Source organism: Fukomys damarensis, unplaced genomic scaffold (assembly GCF_012274545.1).
Source record: "Fukomys damarensis isolate Sample0158 unplaced genomic scaffold, DMR_v1.0_HiC HiC_scaffold_22, whole genome shotgun sequence".
NCBI classification, from domain to species: domain Eukaryota; kingdom Metazoa; phylum Chordata; class Mammalia; order Rodentia; family Bathyergidae; genus Fukomys; species Fukomys damarensis.
The window spans coordinates 23,616,353-23,630,838 of NW_022900934.1; the positions used below are offsets into that span (position 1 = coordinate 23,616,353).

Sequence of the window (14,486 nt, forward strand, 5' to 3'; positions counted from 1 at the left end):
AAAAAAAAAAAAAAAAAAAAAAAAAAAAAATCAAAGAATTAGAATTCTGCCGAGCTTCCCCAGCAGTGACGGAAGGGGTAGAGTAGGTAGACCTCTGGATTCCATTCTTACCTCAATCAGAAATGGCTTCGTTTTAATCAGTATTTTTATTTTATCTGACAAAAATTTGTGCTGAATAAAGGATTCAACTCCAATGTATAGAAAAAAATGCACTGATAGATAGCATTTTCTACATTTAAAATTTTTCTCCCAATAGAGTGCTTGCCTAGAATGTGTTTGACTCCTAGCACTGAAAAAAATATCTGGGTGTGGTGGCTCATGCCTATAGTCCCAGCACTTGGTTTAGGCCTTGGAATGTCAGTTCCTCCCCATTGAGCATCCCTGGATCTTTGGAATGAGTGAGGGCTCTTTCCACGGGAGAGGACTGTCACGGGCTAGTCATGGTGTGGGGCACCAAGGCCTGAGGCTTGAGACTGAAGCAAGATGATTACAAATTCGAGTCTCACTTGGGCAACTTAGTGAAACCTGCCTCAAAATAAAAATTAAAGAAGGCTGGGGATATAGGTCAGTGCAGAAGTATTGGATTCAATCCCTAATTTAAAAAAATTATTCAAACAGCAGAGATGAGCTGACATGAAAAGTCCTTACAAGACTGTTGGTACCAGCTATTGATTGTCTACTTAGAAGCTGGCATGGGGCAGTATCGGATTTAATCCGCCATGGGTTTTCTTGAAGGTTATCATATCCATATTGCACGGTTCTCCACCAAAGGAGATCAGTACCTGTGGGTGCTCTGCCCCATGGATACCTGGGACACACATTCTTATATTCATTCCATAATCAAGGAAGCAGAGCCCCAGAGAAGTTGGGTAATGGATGTTAAGGTCAAAGTTAGCTGAGAACTCAGTTCTTTTTCTTAATCTACTCTGTTGCTTCAGGAGACCCAGAGTCTGGGCAGTTTCTAACCCAGATTCCTTTTAAATTTTCTTCTCGTTAGATTTCTGGAAATAAATCTTGTTCTGATCTCTGTAGCTTGTCAGTAGACAGCCCTTTGTTTAAATCCAAAAACCTCCAGCGTGGGTCTTGCCCCTGCACACAGGGCTCCACCCGAGAAGGAATCAGAGCCTTGAGAAGGGCCAACCACAGCCCACATAAGCTTGCCCTGTGCCAGGCCCTTTCCTGGCCCCACTTGAATTCTGGTGTCTGAGTCTGCTTTAACAGGTCTCATTGTCCCTCTCTCAGACTGCTGGTCAGACTTGGAGACTAATGTCACTCTGCCTTGATTCCCCCCAGACAGTCAAGGAATAAAATTGTTATAATTCAGGTCCCTGTTCTTTATACTTAAGAAATAACTTGGCCGGGTATGGTGGTGCACGCTTATAATTCCGGCACTGAGGGAGGCTGAGGCAGGAGGATCACATGTTTGAGTTCAATCTGGGCAATTTTAGGAAGACACTGTCTCAAAAAATAAAAAGGACTGGGGATGTAGGTTAGTGGTAGAGTACCCCTGGGTTAATCCCTAGTACTAGAAGAAGAAAAAAAAAAAAGGAGAGAAAGATAGAAAGGCCAAATAAACTAGGATTCTGTTGGAAATCTTGGGTGAGGTCTGTCAGGCTGGTTTTGGTGAGGAGTGGATCCAGATCAGAGGCAGTGGAGTTTGGCAAGCACTGACTAGGAGAGTGAGTTCTGTCGTGGGTCTTTACCACTGCTGAAAGTTACTGAACAATCTTAGACTCCGTTTTTTGTAACAAAACCGTAAGCTCCTAAGTAGAACACAACTAAAAGCCCTCAAAGGACCAGATAACAGTGGTGCTGGACTCACTGTCCCGTGGGAGCCATGAGGAAGACGCAGTCACAGACTGTCAGCACCGGGTCCTGACACTCACCCTCATCCTGACCACCAGACCCTCCTCCTGTGTGAGCCTCTGAAAGTCGGGAAGAAAAACAGTGAGCACGGGGCCAAAGCCAGGGAGGAAGAAAGGGAGTCAGAGCACCTGTAGGTGATATGCTTTTGCCTCCATTTCTGTCCAGTCAGGGCATAGCGCTTGTTTCTCCGCCTTCGGCTCAAGTGGGGGTGGTCAGGGACACCACATCGGGGTTTCTTCATCCACCTGAGCAGAGAGAGGACACACACAAACACACAAATTCACATATTGTGGCCCCCGAACACTCTAGGAAGGCATCATGTAGTACCCAGTCCAAGTCTGAATGACAGTATGCATTTTCAACGCAGAGTCTGGGGTCCTGGCTTTGATGGCTTCCAATGAGAACTTGATTGACTGACTCATTAATTCATTCACTTGCAATAAAATATGAAGAAACACTGTTGAATAAGAGACAGGAATCAGCTGGGCGTGGCGGTACACACCTGTGATCCCAGCACCAGGAGGCTGAGGCAGGAGGGTCATTGTGAGTTCCAGGCCAGCCTGGGCTATATAGTGAATTCTTTTTTAAATTTCCAGTACCTGGAATTGAATTTAGGACCTTGCATTTGCCAGGCAGGTGTGGCGCCACTGAGCTTCATTCCCTGCCCTCCCTACATAGTGAATTCAAGGCCAGTGTGAACCACATAGTGAGACTCTGTCTCAGAGGGCGGGGCAGAGATTTAGCTCAGTGGCACTGTACTTGCCTTGCAAATGCAAGGTCCTAAATTTGATCCCTGGGAGAGAGAGAGAGACAGAGAGAGAGAAAGAGAGTGAGAGAGAGAGAGAGAGAGAGAGAGAACCTGGCTTGTTAAGTTTAAGCTCCACCACTAATCTAGGACCCTATATAAGTGACAGAATCAACATGAACCTCAGTTTCCTCATCTCCAACAGGAGAATGAGGGTTCTTGCTGCTCTCGAGTTGCTGAGAATCTGAGAGGAGTATAAGTGAAAATGCTCTGTGAGTACTGTTAGGCCACAACACTCCCTGGTGACTTCTCAAAACACCTAGAATAGAATACCAACCTCCTCACTAGGTCTTCAGAGCCTGCGTGACCTAGGCCTTGCTTACCTATCCAAAGCTTGTCACCCTTCTAAATACTATGCACCATCCACAGTGGGCTTCCCACATTCTTTGAATGTGCTAAGCCTCTTCTTACTCTGTCTTTTGTTTTTTGAGACAGGGTCTTGCTATGTAGTTCAGGCTGGCCTTGAATCACTGTGTAGCCTAGGTTGGCCTCGAATTTGGGATCCTCCTGTTCTGCCTCATCCTCCTCTAGGACTGTAGGCATGCACCCCTGCCTGGCCTTTTGTATTTGCTGTTCCTTTTATTTACTTCCTCTCCCTGTGATTTGTTCCCTTCTATTATGAAGGTTTCTGCCCTGAGGACTTCCCCATCCATCCTATCTAAAGTAGACCTCCTATCCCCCATTATCTGCTTGTCTTGGTTAATTTTTATTCATAGCATTTATCATTCCCTGAAATTAGAGATCTCTTCATTCTTTTTTTCTCTCACCAGATTGAGATCCATGAAGATAGTAGCATCGCCTGTTTCCCTAGGACTGGCACAGTGTCTGACACAGAAGGGGTTCAATAATGATTTACTGACTGACTGAATGAATAAATGAATCAGAATTCTCCAACAGCAGGATGCAATATCATGGACTTTCAGAAGGTTCCCTTTCACTATGTATTCAAGAAATGGCTAAACAATAATAGACTTGCAACATAATCATTTGCAGCACTTACTACATTGTACTTTGATTTTAAGTCTACTAATCTGTTGCTTCTAAAAAATGGTGACTTCTTTGAGGACAGGAACCGTGCTCATACTCATTCTTTTTTTTTTTTTTTGGTACCGGGGATTGAACTTGGGTCCTTGCGCTTGCAAGGCAGGCAGCGGAACCACTGAGCTAAATCCCCGGCCCCATACTCATTCTTGTGTCCCTAGGAGCTTGCCCAGTGCATGCAAGTAAGTGAATCCTGGTAACTGTTAGCAGGTAAAGTTACATCAGGCAATAGTAAGCTGGCAACATCATTAGGTTTTGAGAAAAAGGTGCCAGTGTAGGAGATTTAAAAGATCATGACTGACTGGGGCCCAGGCCATTCTGCATTTTATGTTTCTATGCTGGTTTAATAACCAGCCCATGAAACTATAGCTAGGTATGGCTGAAAGGGAAAACAGTCTGACCTCATGTGCAGCTGTTAAAAGCAGTTGCCATAGGCATTATGGAGAAAAGAAGATCAAGGCTATTTTAATCAAATATTAAAAGCCCCTTGGAAGAATCAGCCAAGTCTTGCTCATCTTCGCATGCTCCATGTTGCCTAGAGAGTGACCCATAATCACAAACCAATAATAAAAGACATAATGACAGCAGTGCCTTTGATCTAAACATTCATCATTTTTACAGTGTTCATATTCTTTTAGAATGTTTGATTCTTTAAACAACCCTGTGAGGTGACCACCACTTATTCCCATTTTCCAGATGAAGGAAAAGATATACATATAAGTCAGATTTACAAAACATACATAGAAGACAACAAGGCAGGCCTGGAACTGAGCTGCATTAATAACTGAACTATTAAGCAATACAATTTAACAAAAGGAGGCTGGAGCTTTGATTTTTTTCTTAGGGCTTATCACAAGGTTAAGCTAGAGAACTGTGCTATTGACCGAATGGATGAGTGAGTGAATAAATGCATCACATATCCCAAGGTAGATATTAAAAAACAGTACTTGAAATTGCAAATCTAGCTTTCTTTCACTAAAAGTCCCTGGGAAGGCAAGCAAGACTTAACTCTGCTGCTGCTAAGTTTGATCTGGAAGGACCGTTAAGGCAGGGGCAGGCCCAGAGAAAGGCAGCACTGGCCTTAGGTCACAGAGTTAGAGCAGGAACTCAGGTCTCTGAATTCTACCCCAAATACCAGCCCCGCTCAGGTCTTGGACGAAGTGTGAGCAGCTCCCTCCTCCCTGCGTTTCCAAAACCCCGCTCCCCCACCTCCTTACACAGAGGTGCGGGCAGAACTGCACGCGGGAAATGCCAGCCTGCTCCCTCAGATCCTTCCCTCTGCCTCCGCCTCTCCCCATCCACCTGCCACTCTCTGAATTTTGTCCAGCAGGCCTGGGGTGTCTGGAATGGAGTAAAAGCCAGGGCCAGGTGGTGCCTCACACCAGTGCTCCTGGCTCAGGGTGCGCTGCCAAGAGGCCTGCGCCATGGCCTCCCAGTAACCTCCCATAGAAGGGCAACGGGCTCCCTTCTGCTTGCTCGGGAGGCCATGGGGCAGCAGACCCGCTCATGGCACCAAGTGTACTCTCTCCGAATTGCACAATCAGAAAATCCTAGGAAACGAAATGTTTGGACTGATTCATACCATCGTAAAACCCAGACTCACCAAGTTTTAAAAGCTTAGAAACTTAGACTAATGGAAACCAAATATGGAAAACATAAATTCCAGTACTCTCCTCTGTAAATGAATGTGCTGAGACCCAGAGATAATTCTGTCCTGGAGTGACTGAAGTGGTCCTTAATTCACACTTGGGTGCATTTCCTGTTCTGCCTTGGGCAATTCCTCTGCATCTGCGCCCAGTCCTGCCATTGGCTCCCACCTGAGCTCAGGCTCCCATCCCTCTCCTCTGCCTTCAGAAGCCCACTCCAGATTTTTCCATACCTTTGGGAGTGAAGGGCACTTCTTAAACAGCTTGAGTAGCTTTCATAACTACAGTGAACCCTCAAGTTACGGCAGGCCTGACACAGGAAGGGTCACGAGTGGCATTTTAATTTTAACTGAAGAACAAAGTCTTGAGTTACGACCCAAATGCCAGCTGCTTGTACTTCCAGATGGTCTCAGATACAGACTTAACCCTTAAAGTGTTCTGGAAGGAACATTACAACATCCTTTCCTGTGTGGGGTTGAGAAATTCTAGGCCAGTGTCTCTCCAAGGACGCTGAGATCTGCCTGTATACAGGAGAGAGAATTTGAAGGCTGTGTAGAGGAGCCTCAGGTTTCAATTGAGCAGTATGAGTTACAACTAGCCCTTGAGGACAAATTGAGTTTGTAAGTCAAGGGTCCAATGTATTTCTTTTCTTTCTTTTTAAAACATCGTGAGCCGGTTGTAGTGGCGCACTCCTATAATCTCAGCACTCTGAGGCTGAAACAGGAGGATCACTGCGAGTTCGAGACCAGCCTGGGCTACATAGTGAGTTCCAGGGCACTCCGAGCTATGCAGTGAGACCTGTTTTTTTTTTAAAAAAATTGTGGGGCCTGGGGATTTAGCTCAGCGGTTCGGTGGCCTGCCTCGCAAACGCAAGGACCCTAGTTCAATCCCCGGTACAAAAAAAAAAAAAAAAATTGTGGTGCTGGGGTTTGAACCTAGGGCTTTGTGCATGCTTGGTAAGCTGCCACTGAACTACAACCCCAGCCCCTTGCTATTTCCTAAACAAAATGAAGCACGCTCAACTCTCCCATTTTAAACAGACAACCAACAATCAAAACTTCATCCCTCTCTTAGTACCACTCGCCTCTCCTTCCCTTTGCTCTCAGGATTTTCTAAAGTTTTCTTTCCATTTGCCATCTCAATTCTTCACCTCCCTTTTCCTCTCTGCAATCTAACTTTATCTCCACAGTTCTACTGAGGTTTTTTGAGGGGAGGGTGTTTCTTTGAGACAGGGTACCACTATATAGTCCAGGCTGGCCTTGAACTGGCAGTGATCTTCCTGCCTCAGCCTCAGGAGAGAGTTGGGATTACAGGTGTGCACCCCAATGCCTGGCTGTACTGAGGCCTTTTTTTTTTTTTGGTGCTGGGGATCAAAGTTGGGCCCTTGCTCTTGCAAGGCAGGTAGCAGAACCACTGAGACAAATCTCTGGCCCCTCTACTGAGGTTGTTGACAACCTCTTTGTTACTAAACCCACAAGATGGCTTTCAGTCACTATTCCATTGGATCACTCTGTAGCAGCTGACCCTTCTGACCACATCCCTTTCACTGCGTGGAATCACATCACCTAGGGCTTCCTCCACCCCTCTCTTTCTAGGCCAGGTTTGTGGGGCTCTATTCCCCAAACCTCTCTTCTCATCCTCCTTTTTTTTGTTGTTGTTTTTTTGTTTGTTTGTTCGTTTTTTTTGAGACAGGTCTCACTATGTAGTTGAGACTGACCTGGAACTCACTGTGTAGCACAGGCTGGTCTCAAACTCACAGTGATCCTCCTGCCTCAGCCTCCTGAGTGCTGGGATTACAGACGTGAGCCACCACGCCCAGCCTCATCCTCCTCTCTATGCTTTCTCTGTGTGACTGCAGACAACTTCATGACTTGATGTGTTCACTGCAACCTCCAAAGTAGCTCCCTGAGACTGTTTGCTTCTGTGTTTTAGGCTGGTGTGGTCAGGTGACTGTGTATTTCCTAAACAATGTGAGCTTCCAAAGGTCAGGACGCCAGGGCAAGCACCGTGCCTGGAGCATGCAGGCACTCAGCAGGTGTTCGGTAAATGGGAAAAGTGGAACAAAAGTTGCCGACCTAATATCTTTTAAGAGTTCTCTGTAACAAGTGAGACATGGTCATCTCAGGAAACTCCAGCAGGTGTCTCCAAAAACCAGAAAATTGGAACCAGAGATTTAAAATACCTTTTACGGCATAGCCACTCAATGCGCTGACAAGGAAACTGAGGCCCAGAAGGGTTAAGTGAATTGTCCATGGTCACATAGCAAGTTAATGGACAGAGCTGGGACTCCCGTCCGAGCACACTCCAGCAAAGTGCACTTTGTGGTGTTTCCTCCCAGGTTGGCATTGTTGGAATAAAAGATAGGGAAGCAGAATGGGCATGGTGTTTACACAAGGCTGTGACAAATATGAACCCAAACTGCAAAGCCACAATGTCCCATGCAAATCTTACTCGATCGTTGTCTGATCCAACACACCGGTGACTGGGATCCCATAAAACTGCTGCATAGTGGAGACTGCTGACTGTAAGGCCTTCCCTGAGTGCAACGCAGATGCCCGGGAATCATAGGGAAGCAGATAGCCATATGACTTTAGCCAGTTCTGAAAGACATGGGAAAGAAAAGGATGCATTATGGTGGAGAAGGCTCCATTCTACCTGGGCAGAGATTTGTCCTTCAGACTAGGGATCATTTCTTCCAAATGGCTTAAGGACTCATGCTCTGATTTCTTCCCCCTTCACTCCATCCTGCAGGCACTGTCAATTAATCTCCAGAAAACACAGTTATGATCGGCTCACTCTCTTGCTGTCAACCTTTCACCGGATCCCTACTGGCTACAGAATAAAGATACACTTTCATTCAAAGGCTTTCCCTATTCTGCCTCTTTATTTATTGAATCACAGTTTACCACTGATATAAGATCAACGTGCCAGAACATAGGAACAGTTAATTTGTGCAGTAGAGCGGTCTGTGGAAATGTGTCCACTAGAAACTCATAGTGTCTAAAGTCAGAGAGTCTGACAAAGCGTCACATCGTAGAATGTCTGTTGGTAGGAGATTGTATACAATTTGTATTGGTTTTTCTTTTTTGTTGGGGGGGTTTGAAACAGGGTCTCACTATGTAGTTGAGACTGACCTGGAACTCACTATGTAGCTCAGGCTGGTCTCAAACTCACAGCGATCCTCCTGCCTCAGCCCCCCACGTGCTGGGATTACAGGCATGTGCCACCACACCTGGCTGTATTGGTTTTTCTAATTAATTATTTTGGTTTTTTGAGACAGGATCTCACTTTATAGTTCAGGCTGGCCCTGAACTCATTATGTAGCTCAGGCTGGCCTCGAACTCTTGGCAATCCTCCTACCTCTGCCTCCCAAGTGCTGGGATTACAGTCATGAGCCACCGTGCCCGGCGACAATTTTTATTGTTAAATCATTTTCCCTCAAAATCAAGCCATTATAATAAATATAAACAAAACAATACATTCTTAAATTTAAGTAAATAATAGATGCATAGTGAAATACCTGTTATGTAAGTAAATTGCTTGTTTTTAGGAAGTATACAGTGAAGTAGGCTTAAATGAGGGTGCATTATGTTTGCAACTTATTCTTAAATGGGTTCAGAAATAAATACATAAATATAGTTAGGGAGAGAAAACAGACAGATAGCTAGATAAAGCAGAAGTAGCAAAATGTTAACAGTTGGGGAATCCAGGTAAAGGATATTCCCAAATTTTTTGTCTTAATCTGGAAAACTTTTCTGAAAGTCTGAAAGTCCAACATGTATGTAGTATGCATGTATGTACATCCTTGTATGTATGTGGGATGGAACCTAGGGCCTCCCTCATGCGAAGCGTATGCTCTGCCACTGAGCTACCTCTGCAGACTCTGAAAGTTTTTTTTTTTTTAGTCCTTGTGTTGGAGCATCAGAAGGACTTCATTTTGTGTTTTTCTGTTTTCTAAGTTTTAAAAAGGAAAAACTTTAACAAGGCAAGAGAATCTGAAAGAAGTTTGAATGAAGAAACTCAAACAAGCAACATGTCTGAAGGGTAACAAAGTAAAGACGATTACTGCCACTCAAAAGTATGAGGGGATAGAAATCCAGGGAAAAGAAAGCACCAGGAAATGTTTGTGGCAATATTTGGAAATGGAGAAAGTATCTGTGTGATCAGTGAATCCACAGGCATTTTCGAGAGCACTCCTAATGCCAGGCTCAAAGCCAGAAAACCCTATACCCTGTTCACCCTCATCCTGAACACCGAACATCTGATATCCTCGACACCAAGTAAGCGAATGAAGGAAAAAGCACCTTGGGAAATGGTATTATTGCCTTCCCTGTCTACAGCTTTTGTTTCTTGTTTCTGTATGAACAGGCTTCTTGTGGATGTCTCTTATTATAAGTCAAATTAAACTATTTTTGGAAGGAGGCAGACCAGAAACTGTAAATAAGAAAGTGACTATACCATCTTTACTGCCTTGCAATAAAATTCATCTGACTGATTAAAAACAAAATTGTCAGACTGATAAAGTCTTAAAACATCCATGACAGAGTGACAACTTTACCTATCTCACATTGGGTACATACAACATGTTTTCATTCTGAATCATGAGACAAAATATCAATGATTCTTCATGTTCCCCAAACATTGGTCCTCTTCCATGCTTTTCTCTCTGCCTACTATTCTTAGTTTGGTAAAATCTTTTGTATTTTAATGTTCAGCTCAAGCCCATAAATTACTACTTCTGGAAGACTTCCCAGGCTGTTATCTTCTCTCTCCTCTGTGCTCCCCAAATCCCCTATTAGAGATATGATGGAGATCCTATAAAGTTGGGCTTCAACCATTACAGATTGGTCACCTCCAGTTTCTAATTAAGCTCCCCAAGGGAGGGTCTATGCCTTATTTATCTTTGGATATCTAGTGCCCAGAACAGTGCTGGACACATAGTAGCTGTTCATTACGTCCATACAACCAACATGACTGAGCACTACCACATTCTAGGCCCGGTGCAAGGTTCCTAGGGTCCATCGGTGAATAAGGAACTCAGACCGACAAGTAAACCCAGGATGAGAATATGGTGCTGCAAAACATGTGTGCACAGAGTTCTGTGGGAGGAAAGAGAGGGCGAGGAACAAGGTGAGGAGAAAAGGGAGCTCAGGGAAAGCTTCGTGGTGAAGATGACATTGAAGGCTTATAGGACACAGCAAGTGCCACTGCCCAGAAGTGTCGAAGAACACGGCAAATTCTGATCAGCATCTAAAATGGCTAGAACTTGGGGGGTGGTTAATGATCAGAGAGAGCTGGGAAAGGAGGGAAGTGGAGAGATAGGACATATCATCTATCACCTGTTCACAAAATGAATGGAGCATCACTTGTGACTTGACTATGAGCCAGAACCAGCCAAAAAGCTCAAATAAAACATGGACAAGTGGAAATGGCAGGGAAACTGACCCCGACATTCACCTGGGTGTCCCAACTTCTAGCCCCGGGTGAAGTCATGTCCTCAGGGCACTAAGTCCTAGCCGGGTATTCTCTCTGCCCCTCATAGCCAGAAGGTCATACTACATGCCCTTTCTTTAGGGAAACTTCAGATTGAACTTTGGAGTGAAGAAACAGGATAGTAGAATGAGAAAGGCACAGTCCTGAGATGGGACCCTGACCCTACCAATTCCAACTTTGTGGCCCTAGCCAAACTGAGCTTCAGGGTCCTTAGCTGGAAAACATAATTCCTCCTTCATGAGTTTGTTGTTAAGATGAAATGAATAAAAGTATCTGATACCTACTAATCACTTGTATCCCTTTAGTTTTTATTTTTCTTTTGGTACTGGGGATTGATCCTAGGGGTTTGAAGATGTCAGGTAAGCTCTTTATCACTGAGCTATATCTCAGCCCTTGTGATCCTTCAAATGGTGCTTCTGTTACCTTTTGTAAAATCATGTGGCAAATATGGTTTAGAACTTCTCTGCCTTTAGAAATCAAGTTATTCTGCCTTCTCATTTTCTACCTGGGCCAAGAGCCAGTTACTGTGGGTCTGATGAGGGTAGAACATCTATCACGAGCTAGACTATTTTCCTCTGGGTGAGATGGACATGGTCACCTCTCACAGAAGAACAGTAGTCAGTGGGTGAACTGACTTGGATTACATACTTTTGACTCTTTCACTAGACTTTCCCAAAACCAATCTTTAGCTTGAGGAAAATGCCTTCTGAAAGGAGATTATGTAAGCTTTAAGGTATAAGTAAAAGGAACACTGGGTAACCCAGTGGGTTTCCCGCTTGGCCTTTCTGCCAGGAACCTTTCAGTCAAATATACAGCAGTTTAAATGTATAACATGGTGATTCCTGGAAGTAGAGATTTTTTTTCATCCTTCAAACCACCAAATTATGTTTCCACCTTAAAAGTCTTACTTAAAAACATAAACTGGCAAGGTGGCCCATGAATGTAATACCAGCACTCAGAAACTGAAGCAGGAGGATCACCATGAGTTTGAGGCCAGCCTGAACTACATAGCAAGGCCCTGTCTCAAAAAACAAACAAAAACAAAAACCTCCATATTTAATCTGTATTTTTCTCCAAACAATTCCAAAAAGAGGTGTGGTAAAATGCATCCAATTCTTCCCTGTTACTGGGCTCTATTAGTTTTCTAAACATCTTATTAAGTTGAATAAAACATTTCAGAAATGCCTCAGGGACTCTGGGCAGTGCTGACACACAGGTTAGTTGACTGAGGATATGTTAGCACCTGTCTTTAAGTGAGCCTAGAATTGAAGAAACCTCTCCCCTCCTTTGTTCATTGCTGCTTATGATAGGAAATAAGGATTAGGGAACCTTTGACATAAACCCACATCAGCTTCTTGTCAGTAAGGGGCTGGTGATGTGGTTTACCCACCTCCTCTTCCGGGACACCTGAGCAAAGAGCGCCTCAGAGTAATCAGGACCCATTATGAAAGGCAGTCAGGCTGGAGGATCTAAGAATTAAGCAAAGGTCTGGGTCAGGACCAAATGCTTGACTGGTCAGACACATGATGGGTGAGGGACAGTACCGTACCAGTGCCTTCTCTGGACTTTTCGGGTCACTACAGATAATTCTCAGAGCACGGGGCAGATTCCTGGGGGGAGGGTGGGAGGGGAAGGGACTGATCAAATGACAGCGTCTAAGACAGGAATAGGGCATTGAGATGGGTCCTGGCAGAGTATGTGTGAGAGCTCATGTATGTGTGCTCACATGCAGAGTACAGCACAGGAAGGCAGGGAATATGTTTGGGGCCAGACAATTCCACTTTCTCCACAAACCTCTCTCTCTCAAACTCACTTGCACTGTGACCCAGGCAGGCCTCTGACTTCTCTGGCAGAAGGCTCTGAGGTTGGAGCCAGTGTTCTACACTCCAGTCATACTGATCTCCAAACATCCCTGCCTGCTGTCACTTCCAGAATTTTCCTGCTGTAACCTCCTATTCATCCTTCAAGGATTGGCTTAAATATCCCCTCCTTTGTTAAATCTTAACTCTCCCTGGCAGACCTGGTGGGTAGCCCTCTCTGTGCCTGTAGCACTTTGTACACACTGCTATAAACCCAACTTTCACAATGTATCGTACCTGTTCATTGCTATGTCTGTCCCCGCCCCCCTCAACTAGATTGAGTTCCTGGGGAACAGAGATTGTGTCACAATTTTTTTTTTTTTTTGTATCTGCTACAAGGAATTTAGCAGAGTGTCTGGCAAAATAAATATCACTGAGTTTATGAACGAATAAATGAATGAATGAAGAATTGGTTGGGAGGCGCTGTCTGGGTACTGAGAAGAGGATTTCATCTTGGGAAGGATTAATGAGTAATACACATGAAAACTCCAAGCATAATTCCTGGTAGCTTTTCGAGGCTGAACAAAATATTTGATGAAATTCAATCAAATGTGGCTTGACTTCCTTGCTTGATAAGGTGAAAGGCCCTTTGCCTCATTTGAAATAAAAATCTACTAAAGGAAGAAAGTCTCATTCAGTTTTAAACAGAATGACCTACCTTTTATCTTTTTACACTTGGGTTCATTAATCAATCGCCAGCCACATCAGAAGTCCACCCTTTACAGTTCAGTTAACCAATTCTAAGATGTCTATCACCCTCTAAGTGGGGAAAAAGGTGTAAATCCAGCGTAAAGTGAGAAGAATCTCAGAATGCAAGCAGGGACCAAAATAGCTGAGCTGAACCAAAGATGTAGAGATCATAGATGAAACAATGTGAAACAATTGGTCTGCTGGCCAGAAGGCGGGATCTGGGTCTCTGAGAAGCCAAATCCCCTGAGATGTTCAGTAGTAATGGCAGGGAAAAGGAGAGAGCAGAGTAAAACAAGGAGGAAAAAAAAATGTGGACTAAAGAGGGAAGAGAGTGGTAGACAGCAGAGGCGGTGGCGAGATTAGAAGTGGCAATGGGGTGGCAAGAAGCAAATCACTGGTGTTGCTTGGAAAATAGAGATGGCCATGGGGAGCGGAGGGAAGCTGGGTCATTGGGAACAGGTGGTCTCCAAGGGCATTCACACCTTAACGAGACTGGACAGCCTAGAGGAATGACTGGGATCAGGTACTTGGTCAGAAATGAAGTGGCCAGGTGAGGTCTATAAACAAAGACCAGGCAATGCACTGTCAAATTTGGAAGCACAGAATGGAATGAGGAAGAAAACAACAATAACAACAAAAACCCAACTCTGATCAAACAGTTTAGGCAACCAAGGTCATAATTTAGGGTGATAATGTAGGCAAGAGGGACAAGGTATTGGTCTTCCATGCATTGGAGTTTGAAGTTCTAGTCCAGAGGGTTTATTTTTTTCCTCATTGTTGGTGATTGAAACCAGGGGCTTGTACATTTTGGCAAGCACTCTATCACTGAGCTTCGTCTCCAGATTTATCTGTGGAGGGACGGTGCCAAACTTGAGCTTGGCTGAGAGAGGCCAGGAGAGAGAGGAAAATAGGAAGTGTGTCCTGCAAAGATGGCCGAGGCTGGAGGAGTGAGGACTACATAAAGCAGGGCATGAACATGAAGAGTTGCACAGAAGGCGAAACTCAGACAAGAGTGAAGGATTGCAGGGCAGGTCTTGACTCAATATAAGAGACAGCTTTTCAGCAGTCAGATGTTCTAATTGTATA

General features: G+C 44.5%; 1 protein-coding gene across 1 annotated transcript in view; it reads right to left on the reverse strand.

The window, feature by feature from the left end:
* The window catches only part of Mmp24 (matrix metallopeptidase 24), a 30,977-nt gene extending 18,683 nt beyond the window's left edge, over positions 1 to 12,294 (reverse strand). Inside the window, exons 1-3 of the mRNA XM_033767104.1 lie at positions 12,238 to 12,294; positions 7,810 to 7,958; positions 1,995 to 2,111 (exon numbers count right to left, since the gene is read on the reverse strand). Coding sequence (XP_033622995.1) covers positions 1,995 to 2,111; positions 7,810 to 7,958; positions 12,238 to 12,294 — 323 coding nt within the window. The remainder of the gene's footprint in view (positions 1 to 1,994; positions 2,112 to 7,809; positions 7,959 to 12,237) is intronic.
* Between the last annotated feature and the right edge of the window lie 2,192 nt (positions 12,295 to 14,486).